The sequence below is a fragment of the Diachasmimorpha longicaudata genome, chromosome 1 (assembly GCF_034640455.1).
Source record: "Diachasmimorpha longicaudata isolate KC_UGA_2023 chromosome 1, iyDiaLong2, whole genome shotgun sequence".
Lineage (NCBI taxonomy): Eukaryota > Metazoa > Arthropoda > Insecta > Hymenoptera > Braconidae > Diachasmimorpha > Diachasmimorpha longicaudata.
In genome coordinates this window covers 5,205,855-5,228,993 of record NC_087225.1, presented here as the reverse complement: position 1 = coordinate 5,228,993, position 23,139 = coordinate 5,205,855, and the positions used below count along the sequence as shown (strand labels likewise).

Genomic DNA, 23,139 nt, shown 5'->3' with positions numbered 1-23,139 from the left:
CTAATTCAAATTCATTTCCTTCCAAGTTTCTCTAAAAATTTCGAATTTCATTCAATCCACTCTAAACATCCAAATTTCCATCTACGCAACTCCCGAATCCCCAATTTTCCGTTGTACCATCTCATCGCAATGGATCAACACAATGCTCCCCATAAATTAGGAATCCCCGTACTACGACAAACAGTCCAATGACAAACGGCCGGACTCAATGGGAGATCGATCTAGATCTCAAACAGTTGTTCGTGATTACGCACGCTCATACCCTAGCTATAACCCTATAAACATTGACTGTGCACACAGTAACGTGCATATTCAGCCTATCTGTTTTTCTATTTATTCAGTGTCACGCGGACGAACGAAGAGTTTATCCGATACGAAGGAAAAAGGATTACCGAGGCCCTCAGCGAGTGCAAAGAGATGAGGAATATTTACCATACCTTTCCTCGTGGCTCACCCTTTACCTCTTTACCTTCTCAAAGGAGCTTATCGTATTCATGCAACATTACACGCCGGCGTTATTTACCGGATCCCCACGTGTTTTCAATTTTTGGCCGAGCGCATACCCTTATTGATGGGTTTCTGCATCGTCTCACGTTCAAACCTTCTCCTCATTCGAAGATCGATTTCCTGGGGGAAGGGATGGTAAGAGGAATCGAGAAATAATTATGAAGGGTGCAGGATGATATCCGTTGACCCTTTAAAATCATTTAATGAAATTACACCGATTTATTTATCCGGAACGAGATTCGTTAACTATTAACGAACGCTAGAGTTGAACGTGACCAGATCGATATTTATTAATAGTTAACGAACAGCTTAAATCAATGGCGAAATTGATTATCTATTGACGAAATGGTCATTTGATGGAACCAAATAAATGCTAATGCTACAACAAAAAATCCGCGAGTTAATAATAACTATTTTTTCAATCAGTGCAAGAAGAATTCACCAGTTTCCGGATGCCCCACGTGTTAAATATTGTCCAAACGGCATATCCTTATTAATGGCTTTCTGCATCGTCTCACATTAAACCCCTTTCCCCACAAACCGATCAATTTCCCGTGGGAAAGAGAACCAGAAAAAACAATTACAAATGAAACTGGCCACATCCTCAGCTGAATTATTTCCACATGAGACAGAATTAACTGGGGACGAGGAGCAATCGCTTGTGTGTGGAAATGAAATTTATTGACCTTTGGTTGATCCATCGGGGCTTCTCTGTGAGGGCAACTGAGCACACCAAACTGCCATGACTGCCACGACTGTTTCAATCACAAGACCAAAAGTAACTCATACTGATACCTGGGGATAGCCCCCTGGCTCCTTTAGCTCTGTATTATATCGGCTCCAGCTATCTCACCAAGTTGAAGTACAGTCATTTCGTGTTTGTGAGCTGCTGGAGGGAACCTTTGCTATTAAAGCGACGATAGTTCACAATGATCAAAGCGCACACGGAGAATGCAATTGGGTTTGCATATTCCACGATGCAATCGATTCTCAAATGCCGAGTTCGATCGTTCCGCGTCTTTCGCACCCCCCGAGTTTCACAACACAAAATCCATTCCCAATGGGACATTCCAAATAAATAGGATGTGTACGAATTCTCCATAGGGATTTGAGTATATTTTAGCCTCTTATATTTTCACATTCTACAGTTCGTTTTCATTCAATTTATCTGAATTTAATCATGCATGTACCATAAATTATTGTAAAGAGATCTTGAAAAATGAACAAAAAATATATAATAATTCACTGGAAATAACGCCGATATAGCAATGGTTCTCGCACCCACTGTCGATACCATCTGCACCGCATATTCATAAATCGGATTTCCCATGCGCACACGGCGATGACAACCGAACGGTATCTGGTACAGGCAGTGGGAATAAATAAAATTGAAAAAAAAAATGTATATGGGGTTTTGAAAAAAAAAAGAAGACGCAGCAGACTTCAGGATGGTTCCTCTTGGTGCGGGCTTTCCCCACGCCCAGTGGAAAAATAAACATTCGTTCGGTGGGGGAGAGAATGGAGAGGCGTAAAAGCACTGGCTGATACTGCGGCCGGTCAAGCCTTTGTCAGGAGCCTTTTATTTCGGGGGAGAAAACCCTCGAGGGCCTGCGGTGGAGGGGAATATTTGGGGAAGGGGATGAACGAAAAATGATCATTTCGTATTGTGGGAGAGCTCTGAAGCCTTGATGTCGTGTATGATTTCCTCGTGGAAAACTACGGGACAACTTAAACCCCTTATGAGCACAGCCATATACGAATTACATAGACTTACTGGGTTTCTATTTCATTTTACGTGTAAATGGGATTTTAGGGAGGAGGGGAATTTAAGAATTATGGGATTTTATGAAAAGAAAAAGCAATTTGCGAATTTTAGTAAGTGCTAGTTATGAAATTGTGTGATGCACAACTGATGGTACTTGAAAATCTCGTACGACAATTGTATGGAATTTTGGGATTGATGATTTTTCATTTCGGAGAGAAATCAGTGAAAATTTTGGATTTAGAACAGGAAAACTAGAAATATCTGTCCTTAAATCTAAGATTTCTTTAATTTTTTTTAGAAATTCCTCTAATAATTCCTGCCGTGAAGAGAAATTGGACAATATTTGGTATTATTTAGCAGCAAATAAGTTAACATTGTTCTACCATTTGAGATTTGGATCTAATCAATACAGCTGCATTCATAAGCAATCGAAAATTGAAAAGTATTTTCCTGAATTGTTTTGATATGCCTCAATTGTTATGGATTAATCCCATTTACAACCCATTGGCAATCCATCAAATTCAGACCAATCCTTAATTTTCGTAAAGTTTCACTGAAGAAAAGAATTCATTTCAATTTTAGGAAATTTTAGGACTATTTCATTTCGTTTAAATGACGAATCCGCCAGGATTAAGCCAAATCGTCTTGTCTATCATAAATGAATCCCATAGAAACCGCTTTATATAATATCTCTCTCCACTTTTATTAAATATATCATGCAAAGACTCGCCAGACTCTCATTTCATTTTCCCTACAAAGAGACTCGAAAGCAGAATGAAAGAAGTCCAGAATTTGGCGATTTCATCCGAGTAAATAGCAATTCGAGAATTTCAATAACTGTCAGTAGTAAATCCAGCACATCAGACAGGATCAATTCGAATGGATGTTAGTTCAGTAGGATCAGAGGCATGTGACGGGTGTGAAATGCCCATTGTCCACAACAACATTTCGGTATTGTACGTACACACTTCCCACATAGTGGAATTTTGCCCCTCCTCTTCCACTTTTGCATGGTTTCACAGCGTCAATTGAACACACAAAGGCAATGTATGCACTTCAAAATTCACCCACACTTGGTCATTATCCCTCTACAGATGAGCGTTAACTGGGTGCTAGGGTATAAATGCAAGGGCGAGGGGTTATTGTTCGATGGTGTTCAGAACTGCGGTTGCATTCTCCATGTGTGAGAGTATGCAACTCCAGTGAATTGATCCATTCACTGATTATACTACACCACTAATACAACCATAAATTCGCAACAAGACAGAGATCAGAGATCAGTGAATTGGAGTTCATCCTTTTCGCGTTCATCTGCTCACGCTCATTGTCCTCGCGCTGAGGGAAAATTTTTCGTAACAATTACTCTACTGGTTTATAAAAGTCTGTTGTGAGCTGTCGTCATCTGATTTCTATCGTGAAGACTAGGAAATATTAATGTGAGATGAGAAAAAGTGTATTATAGGTCCAGCGCCACTCGTTTTCTCAGCCGAGGATTCGAGGATAAATAAACACTTGAGCCACAATAATAGTCGTTACGTGGAAAACTAATTTAGTCAAGAAAAGCAAGCCGATGAATGAGACAAAATAAATGCTGGTATGCAATTGTGAGGTACAGCACTGTCTAAGGTATCTGTTTCATTCCTTTCCTCGATAGACGAACCGGAATGATTAAGAAAAAAAAGAATTATTTTTATGTTGTCGTCATTCCATATTCAAGAACTTAGCAAGACCATAGCTAACTCCCACTCCTCTGTGGAATGTGTGAAATTAGTGAAGAGTGAATGAGCGAGTGCTTTCTTATTTTGGATATTTGTGCACGTCCCAGGTGGGGAAATTCAAGCTTGAACGATAGGCGCTAGCTTGGACCAACCTAGGATACCAAGCCTTGGAATTCCTAGTTTGGACCAGCCTTGATCCTATGGTATTACCAGAGCTCAACCAAGCTTGGTGGTACAAGGCAAATACAAGCTTGAATACCAAGGTAGTATCAATCATGGCCCAAGCTTGGTATTCCAAGCTTGAACTCCCCGTTTTCAGTCAAGCTTGGCCCAACCTCGGTTACCAAGCCTCGGGATTCCTAGTTTGGACCACGGTTGAACCTGTGGTAATTCCTAGGTAAAACCAAGTTTGGCGATTCCCTGTGAATTCAAGCTTGGCTACCAAGGCAATTCCTATCTTGATCCAAGCTTGGGTCTCCGAGCTTGGATTGATAAGCTTGAACCAAGCTCGAGCCAATATGTTCTAGAAAAAATTCAATAGTTTATATTTTGCGCAGATATGAATCCATATTTTTTATAAATAAATATATTATTTATTTTATTTTCTTTAATTTTTTGCAAATTCAAGAATTTCTAATTGGTTATCGTCCGAGGGCTTTAAGTCAAACCGGAAAATTATGAACAAATTCTATTTCAAATCTATCGTTTTTTATATTGTATTTGAAACCGTATATCTCTCTAATAAAAAAAAGAATCAACCGACTGTAATGGTTGGGCGGGTGCGGTGTTGCTCCGGCGGTCATCGAGGCTAAGCAGCGTTTCGTTGGGATACTACTTGGATGGGTGACCGTTTGGGAACACCTACACTCGGGAAAAAAAAAAAGTCGGTCCCATGGCACCGCAGGGGAAGGGAACAAAATGTAAAAACCCGAGAGGGTATACATGTGAAAATAAATAATAATAATAATAAAAAAAAGAATGTATTTCAATACGACTGCCAAAAGTGAGTTTTTTTGCACAGCCAGCTAAACTTATTTTTTTTTTAAGCCAAACTTGGAAGTCGAGCTTGGGTGAAGGCTGATGACCAAATTAGGCTGAAGCTTGATCTCAAATTGGGTGACGCTTGGATCAAGGTTGGTCCAAGTCTGGACGCCGAACTTGATTCAAACTTGGGATCCAAGCTCGGACGAGCGTTACCAAACAAGGGCTAGCCAAGATAGTTCTAAGTTTGGAAACCAAGCTCGAACCAACCTAGCCTAGTCTCGGTCCAAGCTTGGTCCAAACTTGGACCAATGGTGAATTCCCACCTGGGGTGTGAAAGAACAATGTGACTCCAGTGGACATTAAGGTTTATTTAGACGCTAAGATTTTAATGTGATTTATGTATTTGTTTTAATATAAGGAACGTGAGGAAAAGGAGATGTGTCTCTCGAACATGACAGGTTTATAACAGTCATGTTTCGAGGTTTAAGGATTTTTTGTATCACATAACGGTGGGTTTGGTCCGGCCATGTGGGGTCACTCTCAGGACAGACCTTGCATTGCCGAGGAGTCAGGGAGAAGGCTGGCGATAGAAGAAAAGGAGAAAAAACAGTGCATTCTCGGGTTTCAAACAGTGGTATGAGTTTAGTAGTTAGTTGTGACTTGACCGGTTACGCGTGAGGATACTCTTCTCATACTCCTAATATAATTTTGACTGTGTGTTACTTTATAATATACTGTTACCTTCATAAAATAAAATAATCATATCCTTTTTATTTGACTTGATCCTACACCTCTTATAAAATTTCAATAGCAAATAAAAGATTTCTCCAACATTTCCCAACCTGGTGCCATGGGGCATTTCCGAAGACCCGATATGTAGTTTTTTCTCAAAATTTTAAATGCTGTCATCTTGTATAATTTCCAGTTGAAATTTACGATGATCAAACAACCTTCTCATCCCAAACCAATCATAAAAGCTATCGCCCCAAATTCAGTTAGGAATTAAATATTCCTCTTCAATTTCCCTTTAGTCATTTTACGACATAATCCCTTACTTGTGAAAAACAAAATCCAATTTTTTGTAAACAAGACAGCCACCCTTTGGAAAGTAATAAAAAGAACAGTGAGTTTTATATATTGTGTATACAGTGATTAAACCCATCAGTGAGAATTTATAGACAATTGTATTAATTGTGTATTGTAAAAAAAAGGGGGAAGTGAATTTAGTCTTATATTCTTTTGAATGAAACTAATTTTTTTTAGCTCGAAAGTGTCCAAGATCAATTCGTAATTACGGGCATAACCGTATCATATTAATGATGCTTAAAAGGTAACTCTTTTTTTTATAGGTTCAGCGTTAGTATTATGCGATGTTGTATGTAAATTAAATTGTTGAGGGTTGAAATGAATTGATGATGTAATAAATTCTCTTTGTGTGCTTGTCCACAACATCAATAAACGTTTTGCTGAATTTGAGTCTTATATTTATAGCAGTTCTCACTGGTGGAGTAACACGGTAACCCATGGGAGTAAACTTTTAGCACAAAGTATTGAGTACGATGGGTTTCTCCAAAACCCGATAGGTTTATATTCCCGGAGGAGGATTGCGGTGAAAACTTGACTCAACCACCCTCAAGTCTCGAGTATTATTAAGTGCTGTATACCAATTTACGAAGTGAGGGAGTAAATATCTTTGCTGGGGGAGTATGTGAAGCAGGTGAAAGGTATTTTATATCTGCGATCTATTCAGTTGCGATGAACTGAGAGAAAAAATTCATCTTATCAAGTATACATTTACTTCAGAGAAGTTATTATTTTTATAATCTCGTGAGGCCGATGTGCTGCCTCTAATTAATTATCCAAAGACGACGAAAATTCACTGATCTCTACCGATAGTTCCCCATCTCGTTCCTAATCGTATTTCGATTTTAAACAGTGCATTATTCACTTAAATTGGTCAACATTGACATTTTGTATATTTGAGCCAACCGAAAATTTCTGTCAATTGGATAAAAACTGGTGTGTAAATAATTCAATTTCTTTTTCAAATTCAGATGAAATTTTATCTTCTTTAGAGACATAAAAAAATATTTTTAATATATAACTCGAGAAATTATTATGTAGAATACCCCAAGACATTGACAATTATTATACATTTCTCCAATGTTTTGTCAAATAGGATTGCAAGTTTTGAGTGAAATCTCTCGCTTTGTACGTCAGGGACTTTAATCCGCAAAACACATTCCGATCGTTAATAGACAAGAAATGTCAAGGGAAATATCCGAAGAACTTTAGATATCGATAGATACTCGGAGGACAATTTCTTCATTTTAATTTCAGTCGGTCAAAACTTGAATATTGTCTATGGATAATTAACAATTGTATGAATGCAGTATCAAGACTTGTTAATATTGAAATAAAATCAATGTTTTTGTTGAAGGAGGGAAAAATTTACGACACTAAAAAAGGGAAAAAATTCCAGCTGATAGAAAATAGTAGATTCCAACTGAAACATGAAATCCTTTAATCCCCAGTAGCACGATTACTCAGATATCAGAGCAGTAGTTGATTGGTTAGAAGGTGAAATGGCCAAAAGGTTCTTATCTCTTGAAGCACCCAATGCTGGAAGAAACATCCCTCGTAAATATAGAAGGTTACGTATAAAAGCCATCCTTTTGATTGAGTGGGCTCTCAAGAACCTGAGTTCAAGGGAGAGAGCCATCTCGTCGAACCACCACCGCAGGACCACCGGGCGTTACATCAGTGTGGAGAAAGTGAAAAGGATCCTCGAGAAGCTGGAGTTATATACATGTGTTCAACGATCCCTGTTTTACGATCTTTCGTTTTGTTTAAAATCTCAAGATAAATGGAAATGGCGAAAAGGTAGGCTGAGCGGAAAAATTCAGTTGTGAGACTCAACCAAATTACAACTAAAATTATTCCTGGAAGTTAATAAAATCGACACCATTGCATTTTCCATTAACGATATTCAAGGAGTTTTACGATCATTAAACTTATCAATTAAACCGCGTGATAAAAAGATTTAAAAAATTCAATTTAAGTGGTTTTAAGTGGTTTGGAAATTTTTGAAATGTGTTTGAAGTTTAAAGGACAAACCATTGTAAAACACCTGAAAACTTGAGAGCACATGATGTTTAAATGAAAGCTCTGATGTTTAACTGGAAAAATAGAAAACCTTGTCACTGGAGAACTCAAATTTAAATTTTGTAACAGAGTCATATACATCAAAGTGTTCCTTCATGAAAAAACACTGGACTCGCTCTTCTATATTCTCAGATAAATGATATGTTTGAATTACCTAAGCTCCACCTGAGTAAAATAAATCCACCAATTGAAACATCTCATCACTTTTCACTTCAACTTATCCCTCATTATTATTCATAATTTCATCGACATAAAAAAATTGAGAAACATTTTCTTAAACGATATATTTTTTTTAATCAGTCACAAATAAATCGATTCCTCCGATAACAAATTTATCACCAGAAACTCCACATCAGAACGAATGCCTGCATTTTCCCCACGACTGGGAGATATTTTTCAAACACCCAGAGACGTCTGAATAAAATGAGAATTTGTCTGAATTTCGTGCATGAATGAAGATGTTTAGGCACCTGCTCGTCTAAAATTCGGAAAAATTGTCATTTTATTCAAGCGTTTTGCGGCGTCTGAACCTCATCTAAAAAAGTAAAATTCCGACAAGTAGTTTTTGCCACAGACGTCTCTGTGAAAACTCTTTTCCTGAAATAAATGCGTTAGTAATCTCAAACGGGTTTTTTTTTAATGGATCCATAAATGTAAAATGGACTGTTCATTCGCATAAATTCCCCTGTCACTTCTCCATGATCATACATTCCCAAACTTCTTTCCAACAATTCCAAGAGTTGCCTCTACTCCTCCGAAACTTCTCTTCCTCCAGCCAACAGAAATAATTTTACATTCTTATATTCCAGGGCAGCTTACAAACCTTGTTAAGAATTTTCGCATCGCGAATACTCCCCCATCAGTGCATTGCTAAGGTTCCAGCTTCTAACTGCTTCCCCTTTCCCTCTTCATCCCTTCTCGTACACTTTCCACGGATGTTTCTACGACTAATGCACGATACGATGCCACTCCGTTGCTTGAGGGCGTCGATACGTGCTCCTACGCGGATTCCAGTGCCTCGTGCACGTTTGATATTCGCGTCAAAGGAAATAGAACACTGTGTACACCCCCAGCATTCCACCTCGATTGGGGGAATATTGGAAGTTCGGGAATTCCTTTCGCTAAGGAAATTCATTGCCTCCTCTGTGTTTTCCGGTAACGCTATGGACTTGTACAAAAAAGCCATCTCCTTGGCTTTTGTATCCTCATTCGTTAGTTTTTTTATTTCTCAACTTGGATCTGAAGAATTTTCTCATTCATCGTCGAGACGGTAATTCTTCACTCTCGCGCGATTACACTGGGCAGATGTCATCGACAACGTTATGAATGGGAAAAATTCGAAAACTTTTTAAGTTGGATATTGGCAGGATGTACTGAAGCAAACGAGAATTGGGGTTTTCAAATTTTTTAAAAATTTTTCGGGCAACTGTCAGGTTTATAAGTGAGAAAAATGGAACATTTTGGGAACAGTTACTGGTGCCTTTTCACAGAGTAATTGTGAGGTGGAAAAATTTAATCGATAGAATAATCATAATGACTATAAATGAGGTAGGATAACTCCAGAATCTTTCTCCCTTCCCCGACTATCAAGGTACTGAGTGAGTGAGGTAAGACTGATAGACGCAGGTCGGCGAGAGCATTGATATTATCCTGACGATTGCATTTTCATATTCAAGAACATATCCTAGTTCACTGTCCAATTTATGTTTAAAATCATTTTTCCTGATAAAAAATAAAAACCTTGCATAATGGTGAAGTCGATTTAAGGGTGTTTGACATCCTTTTAGACAAAATTCATATTTTTAATTTTTGGTTGGTCAGTTATTGAACGGATTGACGTGAAACAATGGAACGTCTTTGGAATTTGTTGTTATTTAGTGGGTCTCGAAGGTTCATGGTGGCCCGATTATATGTTAATGCCCTTTTTGTTCAGTCTTGGGAGTCTTTTTAAATCAACTAATTTCATTATTTACTTCCTTAGAATAACTGACAGAAAATCTGGTGTTTCCCAGGATTTTTCTCTAAAATTACAAATTATTAATTATAAGAGTCTTCGATATTCCAGCGGCCCATCTGCATAAAAAAATATTGTCTGCCAACCTTCCTCCAGAATTCGTCAGAAGAATCATCGGAAGATCCTCAGAAGACCTCCCTTATGACAAAAAAAATATTCTTTCGAAGATTTCCGGAAAATACTTTTTTTTCGATCAAGTTCCGAATTTAACTGCGAAAAAAATTCTCTAAAAGCCCTCTCCCGAACATATTCGAACAAAAATAAGATTCAATTGATTCTTCTGAAGATTTCTGAAAGATCTTCGACAGACACGAATTTTCCACGCGGCCACTCATTAAATAATGCAGTCCAAAAAAATAATCGAAAAAAAAACTCTGAAAATTAACATCTCACGTTGAAAATCAATGATGTTTCATCCCTTCACCACCACATCATCCCACCCCCACAGTCATGCATGTAAACAATCGGAAAGTGTTTCAACTTGACTCGTTGGTAGGAACGAGTATCATGGAACGTTTTTCTCCCACTCGGGCACATGCATTCCCTCCCCCGGATCAGTGCAGAGACGAAGAATATACAGTGAAAATGCAAGAGGGTTGAAGACTGGAGTGGTGTTCGATGAGATACACATATACATTCTATTTTCGCGACAGAAGAGCCCGAGAAAGCCTCAGCGTCTCGTCTACAGCGACTCGCATATGGTATCACGTCACCCCCGTTCGTGTTTACTAAAGCGGTATGCCCGGTGTATGTACTCAGGGTGGGGTAAAGCCACGTGCATAGGATGAATAACTTGTGTTTACTCATGAATTCCTAGATACAGTTGTGATGGCATCGTTGAGTTTTCACATTTATACGCGAGTGTATGTACGCATTACAGTGAATTAGACGGTGAATATCTGAGGGGTTGGTACATTCCAGAGAAATTTCATATTCCTACGGTTTTACAGTTCTCATTCCTCATTCGACATTTAAGACGTACGTAGACCTTCGCAGATATACGGGTTATGCTTGCAGTATATTTCTTCAGGAATTTTGTCAAGCAACAGTTTTATAATAATAATAAAATCTAATATTTGAGGGATATTTTGATGGGACTTCGTCTTCGTTGTTTTCGTTCGATGATTTTGAAAATTCGGATTTCGTCTGTCATTATTATTTTTCATTGTGATGGTCCTTCATTCAACGATGTAATCATCAAGGTGATAAAGTAATTTTATCGATGTAAATTACATATATTAAGTAAATAGGATTTTCAGATGTTGATTTTTTTTCTGTGAGTCTAGTCTGTTTTCCATCAATTTCCGTTGAAATTCATGGAAATGAAAATGATTTATTATTGATGCAGCTCATTGCAGATTTGAATAAATTTAACTGACCCTCATCCAAGTGCCTTCAGCCTGTTAATAAATCTGCTGTTCGTCTCTTAATTAAAAAATCAACGTGATTCACAATTAATTTAATATGCAATCATTAAGCTAGTGAATTCATTCATTAATGAGTGGTCAGGTCTATACATATGTGTAATTTTGTAATTAAAAATGTCCAATGCAAAAATATCTCTTAAACTGCGAACTATGAATATTCTATTGTTCTAGAAAATGGATGGAAATGAGGAAAATGAAAATAAATTTCCGGAATCACTCAAAAACGGAAAATTGAATGCAATTCCACAACGAATATTCATATTTTGATTGAACATTTGCTAAATTCCTACAAGAAGTTACGATCACCCCCGGTGAACTTCCACGTTGAATTAAAATTTGCATATCTGAGCGGCTGGTGCATTCCAAAGAAATTTCACATTCCCCTTTTTTACGGTTTCCCTTCCTCATTCGACATTTAAGACAAACGTAACCTCCACAGACACAGGGTTATGTTTCCCGAGCGAGACATTTTTTTCTCTCTTCTCTCCTCGGTATAACAACGAATGATGTCCCGTATACCGCCTATCATAAAACACTTTTTATTTCGTCAGAGCCGCTTTAAAATTCCCCTTTACAAACATGAGAAAGGTGAGGAGCGAGAAGAAACATCGAAACGAATAACGGAAGATGAAAACGAAGTGTGGAAGAAGATGGCTCGAGATGGGTTGAAGGAAAAAAAAAACGAAAGGAAAAATACAAGTGGAAGAAAGGGAGAGCATTCGAGGGAAGACTCCGCTTTTTCTGATGTTGGGAGAAGAAAAAAAAAAACTATGGTGTTTCGAGCACGTCTAGTTGTGAATTCACCCAGAGCTCTCATACATATGGGAACAATTTACAAAAATTATTCTGAAAACAGAGGGAAAAATACTTTGAAAGTTTTATGTATGAATAGGTTGTAGCAGACGTCGCAGATGTGCGTACGTGTCATTTACCAGGGATTCAACCCAATTTTTTTTTCTCCGCACGTGTGGATAGATGTATTTGGATTGGTGAAGAACTAGGAAACAATTGCTCTATCAGGGCTCGTTGAGGGCGGAAGGGAGAGGGGGGAGGGAGATGAAAAAGAAAAACATTTATCGGGAGAAAATACGAGGGTCTTGTAGGGCGGGAGAGAAGCGAGGATTGAATTTTTCGTGCTTAAAGGTCGATTAATTTAGCCGCGGAGGAGCGGCTCGGGCGTCGGGAGCGCCCTGTCAGGAGCACTGATTGAAATATAGGGCGGAAAAGCCTCGGGCCACGAGTTCCCAGCGAGTTGAGCGGAGGCTAGAGTCACACGGAGTAAAAGCACACCCGAGGGTGGAAGTGAGACGGTCGATTTAAATCAGCCCGCAGCACCCTTTGGGCTATCCCTGAATAATTCACTATCGAAATTGTGGCAAGGCAACCCCCTATAATCGGAGACAAGACCCCGCCTGCTACTCTAACACTCTACCGACTACAATCGCCAGACAGCTCACAAACGCCGGATGATCAGTTACAATCGTTTTATTTATGTTTTCATTCTCCTTTCTTCGGTTTTTTTTATCGGGGGGAGTTTTCTCATATTTTTCGGGGTGATACCATATTTGTCAGGACGGTGGGGACGACGTGGTGGGGAAGTGGTTGGACAAATTGAAATGTTTTGAATTGAGTGAATTTTGGGAGTCTTGGAAGGTACGTGATTTTTGCGGGGGGTTGATTGTTTCGGTGGCTCCACAGGGTGATATACTGGCGACATTTTCGAGACGGTCTTTGGGACGTTTTGTTGTGTAATTGTTGCAATGGAAGATTGAAGAATGTCAACATTCAAAGTCTCGGGGAGAGTATTTTGGAAAAATTAATGACATTGAATATTTGGGCGTGATTTGATGAGAACTCTAGGAATGGAATAAATTTCATTTGATCTATTCTAATAGAGTTAGTGAGGATTAGAAATATTAGATGAATATACTCTTCAATTGTAAGTTACTTCAAAATTCAATGACATTTAGATAAAAATATTCAAGGGTTCATGGAACCCTTAAATTACGAAATCATCGTGTTTTTTGCTGTTAAATTTCTTTGTGTCATTGTATTTTGCAGGAAGACTTGAATTTTTATAATTTTTACTTGAATATCGCTATCTGTGATACCAGGTTATCAAATAAATAAACTATCCATTCACGCCCTGAATTCCCCTCTCCATTGAGATTTCTCCTTTTCTTCATTAAAAAAAAAACTGGTCCTCCTGGATTTGCAATTAGCGTCAGCATGAGGATGTGTCTGGGGACAATGGCTCGTTTGTTTTGGAAAATTGCGTTAATTCACTGTGGACCAACTGGCTGATTTTGTGAGTGACATGGCAATCACAATGCAATCACACACCCCGAAATCTCACGTCCGATCAGCGACAAATGCTCGACTCTTCTCACCAGCGTTTGCATGACACCATCATCACCATAGTTTTACTCTCCCCCGGCATTTCTATTTTGAAAGACGCTGCAACATTTTATTCTCCCCGTAGTGAGCGAGGAAACTTCAAGTGTCATCCCCGTAATCATTTATTAATTGGCAAGAAAGCCGCACGTCATCGTGGTAAATTGCCGGGCGTATTCTTCGGTGGAAGAAGCCATCCCAGGGACGTCGTAAGCAAGCCCACAAATTTCATTAATTTCACGTTAATTAATATCACTTTGTCGCTGATTAATAGTTCATTTTCGCCTCACCCTGCAATATTTTCAGCTTTAATACATGAACGACATAATTAAAACGGACAAAAAAGCCTGGAGGCAGTGCAACGTATCGTTAAAACCGGAAAAGTAATGAATTTACAATTTTCGTTGATCTTCCAATAAAGTTTTACAATTTTAATGACGATATCCATTGAACATTCCTGCAGAGTTGATAAATATTTATCAGTATTATAATTACGAAATTGTATATTTTACATTCAATTCTTTAGATGAATTTAAATATTTGTTATCAGTCGGAAAATATCCGTGGAATACGCTAGGGTAATATTGACATCTGGGATAAAGCAAACATCCATTGTGTATTTTTTAAATTTTTATATTTGTCAACAAACGCAAAAAGACGAATGAAGTAGCCGACAATTAGTGGATTGATGGACTGGCAAGTGGCATTCCTAAAAAACAGAGGAACGTACGTGTAAAACATAAAAAACGCGTTAATGATTATGGGCAGCTGCCAATGGAATTTAAAAATTTTATCGACCTCTCTTGTAACTGTGTATTTTGTGCTAAATTTGTTACGTTGTTAAACAATTTAAAAATAGTTTTTTCCGGAGCTAAATTTTTTATATTCATACTGAAAATAAATGATTTCCAATAGGCAAAGAAGTTTTAGATAAAAATTAGACCTCCAGGGGGTGAAACGAGGGATGAAGGTCCCTTTTATCACATAAATTAGTCTCTCAAGTCTGATTTTTCCGACAAAACTTGACCTAAAAAGTGGTCGAGTATCATTTCGTCCTACGGTTCGTCCTCTAGAGGTCTAATTTTTATCCAAAATGTCTTTCTGTCCGCTTTTATGACTTCCAATAGTTATTTTGTAATTCGAGAGAGACGAAGGTGTTCTCTTCTTGGATTCTGCTTTGCAGCAAACGAATAGCATCAGTTTAACACGAAATCTACATATTTAGATCAAATATAAGCACTGTTGTGATTCACCGGATATCTTCCTGACTGTATGTTACCTCCCCCAATGTTGGAATTAATAATGAATCCTGTCAAATCCAGGAATGCTCACCGGAGGCATCCGCAGGGTGGGTAGTAGGGGTTGCAGAGAGTGGAAGGGGACAGGCCCACGATGGGTGATTGACCGGTTTAGGTAAGGGATGGCTCTTAAGGGTTGTACTTACAAGGCGAGGGAGTAGGAAGGATAATTAAGCTGGTCGGAAATTGGGGAAGTCCCGGATTAGGCCCGAGGTTCTAAGAAAATTACTGAGGAGGCAATCAACGAGTTGAGAAAAGGGTTATAAAATAATTTGTCCTGATTTTCGAAACTGCTGGAGTATTTCATAATTATAAAACACAACTAAAATATTTGCAAAATTTTTCTGGACCTCAAAAAACCGCGCATTCAATTGGTAAATTTTCTGGGCATTTAGAATTTTTAAAATGCAAAATTACAAGTTTACATCACAAGAATGTGACTAACAACTTTTACTTTGTTTAAAAGAGAGAGAAAAATCAGCGAAGAATTCGAGAACATTCAAACTGAGGAATTCGTCTCGAACCCTCCAAAGCCTTGGGTTGCTAATCCCATCAAAACAACCCTTGGGTATATAAAGAAACCCAAAAACCGATATACGTTCAGTCTCAAATAGTTCAACGATCAACAGTGAATACGCAATTAAACCAATAAGCAATTCTCGATAGAATATTCGCAAATTGGAGTCGGACTCAATTTATCTAAGAATAGTGTTCTCCATAATTATCAAACTGTACATCACCAATTAGAGCCTATCGCGATGATAGCTAATTATCATTTTTAGTTATTAAAATTCAAATAGTTTCTCTCAAAATCCTATAGATGGATAAAAACCTACCACGCGCTTAGATTCGTCTACTCAACGGACGTTTCTGACCCCCAGTTCATGTACAACGTTGACGAGCAACAGACGTTCAAGTGGTTGTAGTTCGATTCTCAGTTTATGTTCTCAAAGAAAGCCTCAATTTTCAATCGCGTATTTAAATTCCATAACAGTCTTAGTACATCACCAGCAGTGCGTGAATTGAAATTAATAAACTTTAACTGTGTAAAAATTCTCTCAAAGACGCGAGGTTACGCCTCAAATTATTTATAATAAAATAAGTGCATCCCCCAACAGTCTAACGTGTCTCGTGTCTTTTTATTTTTCCCACTGATCCCAAATCGGCACCGCATCCTCGTCGCTATCTCAAAAATACTTTTTAACAAATATCATTTTTTCTTGACCGTTGAGTAAAATTTTACATTTCAAACACCAACATCCCCCATAATTTCGTAACAATAATTAACGCTTCCCCAACAAATCATAAAGCAGCACCTGATGAGCGCAATCAACACAACTCTTCCCTTCGCTCGCCACATTTGACAACAAGGATCATCGACACACTCGTCAATTAATATTTAATTCTTCACCTCCCCTATCCCATTGTCAACTTTAATACACGAATGACATAATTGAAGCTGCCAAAAATGCTGTAGGCACTGTAACGTATCGTCAAAGCTGCAAAAGTAATCTGAGCGAAAACTTTTAACACTTCGCAGGAATATTGGAAACGTTCGCGGTATATGAAAAGGATGAAGTCAACAAAGAGGCAGATTACATCGAGTGGAAGTGCAAATACTTTTCCGCTATGCATAAAGCGAGTGGAGAGTCAATACACGTTTCAGGGGGTCTGAGTGGAAAGGGAGAAATTGCCAAGCTATACAGGCACAGACACTTTGGAGACGCTGTGTTCTTCAGATTTCCAATGCCCTGTGTGCATTTAACCAGCTACGTCCTCATCCAGCCGCGGGGATGTATAGAAACCGTGAACATACAAAATATTGTGTATGCAGCCGAGTTCTCCAGCATAAAATATGGACGTATATAAACTCAGTCTAGTTTTCGTATAAGGCCACTACGGCCAATGCATCATACCAATATAAATCACATTGAAAATTTATACTGGAGCGTGTAAGAGGTTTAGTGAAAGTCTGAGTAAAGGCGGCGGGCATAATCTATAACTTTCATCGGAAGAAATTACGGCATCGTGTTAATAATTATCAAACAAGTTGTGCGTTCGCTTGATCCATGTTAGGTACTTTGCAGAGGTAGGAGTTCACTACTGTTTGGATTTTCGAATACACGAGAATAGTCCGCCCCAAGATTAATCCCAGTTTCAAGCCGATTCTTTTTAATCTGAGACGAGTGACGGTGAGTGAGAGAGGGATTTATTAAAGTTAGGGAAGGACTTTATGGCGTGTTCAGTGGGCATTGAGAGGTCAATAATATTGTGAATTTGTTTCTTCATCGCAGACTTTTTGGTTGCATTAAAAATTTGGAATAATCATCTCCCCAATGTTAATGACTGTCAATATAGTAAAGTGGATTTACAATCTATTTTTTTGTACTGTCTTGAAAGAAGGACCAGTCAAAATGGATAAAAAAAATTAAAGATCCATTTGAACCTGAAATTATTTCATGAAAGCTTTCATTTCAGCCACATTTACGATTACTTTTCATTTATGAATAATTTGTCAGAATGTTTACCATAATGCAACTAGTTCTACCACAAGTCCATTACATGCTCCGAATAATGTTTTCAAAAATTTATAAAATGTGAATTATTTATTTACGAACAACCAACGTTGAAAAACGAACACTTTTGAACCAAATCATTATAAATGGAATCGTATATTCATGACTTTGGGGCGTGAAAATGGTTGAATGTATAATATTGACTGCACCGAACTCCAAAAAATATGTGAATACCGTTCATTTAACTCCACCTTTCACCCATTAAAATAACCCAGGAATTACTTTATCCCTCTTTGTTCCCCCGCAGTGATCACGAGATAACAACGAAAGAAAAATCTTCCGAGAGTTGATACTGACGTGTAGACACATGTTACTTATTCTTCAATTTGTAGCATGCCCGATCCACTTGACGTGCAGTGTCTGGCTGGTTGGGTTCTTTCCCATCTGCCCCTTTACCCAATTTTTTGTTGGACTGTAAATCAATCATTGGTTATTCTGGCTGGATGGCTATCAACCCGCAGGCCGTGCTCTCCACAACAGGCTCGTACGTGGCTCCCGGCAAGCCCGGGCTGTGCCCCCGAATCTCACCAACGTGGAGACGAAGAGCTAACAGAAAATCCAGATGGTTTTCGTATGAGATAGTTGAGGTGAAGACGACCGCTGTTGCCCTCTCATCCAGCCTGGACCTTCACGCGATCTCATCTGACACGTGGGAGAACGGGCAACAAACCCAAAAAGAGAATAAACGTCCGGGAAAAATAATATTGAAAAGGTTGAAAAGGATGTCGGGAAAAATGTTCCTGACGTCCATCGAGGGAAAAGCAAGAGCAACAATTTAATCAGAAAATATTTAACTGAACTCTGGAGATAATGTCTTTTGTCAAGTACTTAATGGTGGGAAGTAAATGTATATAAATTTTGTTGAGTCGTGAGATTTAATTATACGTATTGGAGTTTACATTTCGAATGTTTGGCAAAAATTAATTTTTAGATGGAATGAATAGGTCTTTGTACGATTAGTATTTTTTTTATTTTGGTGTTTCCACTTGAGAGTAGAGAACATTTTTATGAGAGATAATTCTAGGAAGTTTGGGGGTGATATGTATGCTGTTTTTTGTTGAATGTATACAGAGGTGCATGAGTGGGACCATTGTTGATGAGAGACATTAGGTCCAGGGTGTTATAGCCCTTTAGTCTTTTAGTTAGTTCCTTTAAGGAAATGAAACGGAGCGGTTGTGCCTTTCCAGCGTATAAAATAAAAGAATTAAACCGGGATTCACACGTTTAATAGTTTAATCATTGTCCCATTTCCAATAATACATATATTGAATCTTTATTATTTTTGTTTGTATTAGAACTGTAAAAATAATTATCGTGTAATTCCCCATTATGTGTGGCTCAATTTTCCCGACTTAGTTCCCCACCAATTGTTCTATACGATATGTTTTTCCCGATGCACTTCTCCGGAGATATTATAACTTTCTCTTTCGCATCTGTCCTCATAAAACAATTTCGAAAATATTAAAAATTGCTAATGCTATGCAATCACTAGATCCCTAGTCCGCACAGGTGTCGCCAACATCCTAGGGGACCTTGACCCGACTTGAACTTTATGAGTCCCAATATTTCCCTCTTCTTGACTCCAGGAAATTCCTCAATTCCACAGTGCCGAGCCAATCGCAGGTTTTCTCTCCAGATTTTATTAGCGCGTAAAAGCTGCTACTTTGTCATTTCTAGTTAGTTACAATTTACCATTCAAACATTCCATACAGTCCACTGAATTATCATCGTGTATACGGTACAATCCATTATTCATTAAATACACCCCTGATTTATTTAAGATGTTTCGTGTTTTGAGAGTTTATTTAATTAATTCACCTCAATATCCGGACAAAGCATGCCGCGATGCTCGGAAGTATTTTGAACGTCACAAATATTTTTTTTAAATTTTTTAGAATCAGAATAGATGTTTCACAAAACGAATTCAAAAACAAAACTGACATTTTTTGGAAGAAAAATAGGTATGTGAGATGAAAATAGAATGTAGCATCCGAACTACGTTGAAAAATTAATTGTTTACCATAAAAACCCTAATTTTCAAGATGATTGACAAGTTTGGTGGGCCTTTTCATATCAAATTTAATTCAGCTGACCTGATATTTCCAGAAAATTTTCAACTGTATCCTAAGCTAACAATACAACATAAATACCACAATTAATCAATTTTTCGTAATTTCCCCGGAGCGATTAGTTGGGTTCACTCCGTCCTCGCATCACAGAGGAAATTTTTCTCACCAAACAACGAGGAAAACCAGACCGACTGGAGTAACGGTCCTTAAGGATAGGAAATTTATCCTTCTACGTTGCAATTTACTCCCAAATCATTTACCAAGCACAGCGGTAGCTAAAAGAGACAGGTAGGAGGGATAACCATGGCTGGTAGGTGAGGGGAGTGATTCGGGTAGTTGAGAAGACGCTTGCCTTTCGAAAAATTGCACCACTAAATTTTCCATGGCAACCACCATCATTTACCTAAAACTCGACGAGGCTCATCTTTCCCCAGCAACTGGCATTGGATGTAGTTGGATACTCCAAAGGCTATAACCGCCTCTCTCTATTTTTCTCAGCACAGATTACAAGAGAGTTGTGGGTAGCCATTGCGCAAGGGGGTGTAAATTCGTATTGGAAGTTAAAGCCTGTTGGAATTCAGGAAAAAATTTACCGAAATCGGGTTGATTCTAGAATTTACTTCTCGGGGTGCCAGCGTTAATCTGTAAAACCAACAATGAAAGCCAGCACCTAGAAGGGTGTTGCCTAGCACCAGTACTGACGCCTCTTGTGAGAGTTGATACCATCTCTGGAAAAGCCGCGCATACGCTTCAACCCCCCCTCACGCCCCTGTACCACCACCAGAGCCACCCCTTTTCCCAAAAAGCGAAGCGTATAGTAACGAGCCACTCCATATTCATGACGGAAGACACACACTAGCGGCGAAAATTTAATACACCATACCCGGTTAACAAATGCTATTCAGTACATGACCGTAGATATGGGCCCTGTTTCTGACCGCTTAACTCTTGCATCAGCCCGTCTCCGTAGGCTCGTCCCCCCCGCCTCCCCCGGCGGTCCTATTATTCGTGGATTTCGCTGTTTCAATGGGGAGATGACTTTTCATATGAAAATCTAAGATATGAGAGACCCTGGGTTTTGTACGGCTGGTTAGGTATATGTGTAATATAATATAATATATGTAGAGCGCATTGCGACATTGTCGGGGAAAAAGAAATCGAGGGGGTGGTGAAAGACCCCGGGGGTGTTAGACGAAAGAGGGTATCAACACTTGGAAATACTCACACCCATGAGATGTGCTCCCGACAATATCCACCTTTCATCCTTCATCGTGTGCTGGGAGGACAAGACATCGTCGGGACGAAAGCGTTCATCGCTTTCCACCGGCAGTGAGACACCCGGGGAAAAAAAAAAAATCTCACATTCGTAAGCTTTATTTATGTCGTGTAGCGAACCCACTCGCAACTTTTCAGCATTAAAATCCGGTTTTCGAGTGTTAGCGCTTGGAAAATGGGAAATTGGAACGATTCACTCGGGGGTTTTATTATTTGGAGGGATGTAAAAAGGGGTGAATCATGTTGAGAGGCGGTTTATTTCATATTTTTATCGATGGATTCGATGAAGTTTTACTCGAAATTTGAAAATCCCGGGGATTACTGAATTCGAGTCGTATGGGTCACATTTTTATCTGGAGTTCCCGATGTTGAATGCTTTTCTCATGATCTCACAGGGTAACTTTAGATTGACAAAACAATATACAATTTGTTGATAAAATAATTTCAGAAAGTGGTGACAATGTTTTTGTTCAACTGAGGTTTTCAATTGAACGATGGGACATTATTCCAATCGAATAAAATTTTACTATTTGAAGTTGTTTTTTCCTAAGCTCAGGTTTCCGTTTATTCTTTCAGACCTTCTTCAATGGGGAAATAGCATAATTGCTATTTCGATTAATAAAAACTCCAGTGGGTGGAAGACCAGTCCGGGTGTTCCATTCCCTCAACTTCTTTTCTCCGCCAATCCTCTACTCCTATTAAATAAAATCTACCTCTTCCGATTCCCCTTTTGCCGGATCAGGACATAGGACTGCAATCACTGATAATAATTTTGAAGACCAGTAAAAAAATTAAATTACTTTTTCCATTCTTCGTATTCACTGAATTTCCTCCGCTATTTATTCTCCAGTTAATATTTATGTCAGCAGTCAGGTGAATATGTTTTTAATCGACGAAATACTAACTATTGGATTATTAAGTTAAGTGAATAGAATTAATTAAAAGAGAAATGACGGTTACAAAAACGAATCAACGTTACGGCGCCGAAGTGCCGCTTGATTGTTTATATATAAACATAAACAATAATTTCATAGGGAGAAAGAACAGAGAGTTCTTTCATTTAGGTGAGGAATATTCTTTTAGGTTTTGTAATCAGTTTTTAGTCTCGTCTAGAGATCCGTAGAGAACAGACGTTTCGTCCTCGTGCCCTTTCGAATAAAGATAAAGTTAAAGTTAAATCCACTGCATTTTATATTCATTTATATATCCCAAATCCAATACTAACTCTCATGCAATTATTTTCAACTCAATCCCTTCGTAGTTTTAACCGAGTTCAACAGTTCTATTTTTTAATCCAAAACGTACTAATTTTTTGGAGGCGAATAAACTCATTTAACTTATTATCTAAACAAAGTTTCCACTGTTAAATAATAATATAAGCATAATTTTAATCATTTAAAAACTATCCATTCACTGAGAACTCAAATGTCACTAAAACTATCCTCGACCTTCTATTATATTTCCTATAATAGTAATAAACACATTTATATGATTCAAATGAACAATTATTTTTCTTCGACAGTGTAACGAGAATCGCCCAAATAAATTCTCCCTTTTTTAATCGGATAAATTTTTTTCATTTCCCTGATGAAAAAATACCAATCAATATTGTCGCAATGACACGAAATATTTTTGGGATTCATCAAGTATTTTCGCATCCGGTTATTACGACCGCACGAGCAATAATATGAAATTGATTAAATTCCTCCCATTCGATCTCTAGCGTTGATTTGTCCAAAAATATTTCATTTTCCTACTTTTAGTACATTTTTTACGACACAACTCAATCGATACAACACCAGTGTCGTTCTCCTTTCTATATCTATTCATTAGAACTTATGTTACAGAAATGATCATTGGGGGAGATTGAACACGGTAAACTTTTAGTGGAAAGTGTTGTTTTTTTTTCTAGGAAAACGTGGTTAGCATCAATTCGTGTGGCTTCGA

At 38.2% G+C, this 23,139-nt stretch overlaps 2 protein-coding genes across 3 annotated transcripts in view; one reads left to right on the top strand and one right to left on the bottom strand.

Annotated features, from left to right (window-relative positions):
- Nucleotides 1-23,139, bottom strand: part of LOC135164544 (uncharacterized protein) — a 312,614-nt gene that overhangs the window by 218,818 nt on the left and 70,657 nt on the right. The window lies entirely within an intron of this gene.
- On the top strand, nucleotides 16,837-18,810 carry LOC135164502 (uncharacterized). The gene is made up of 2 exons (XM_064124917.1): nucleotides 16,837-17,464; nucleotides 18,096-18,810. The coding sequence occupies exon 2, from the start codon at nucleotides 18,292-18,294 to the stop codon at nucleotides 18,625-18,627; it is 336 nt and encodes a 111-aa protein (XP_063980987.1). The 5' UTR covers nucleotides 16,837-17,464; nucleotides 18,096-18,291; the 3' UTR covers nucleotides 18,628-18,810.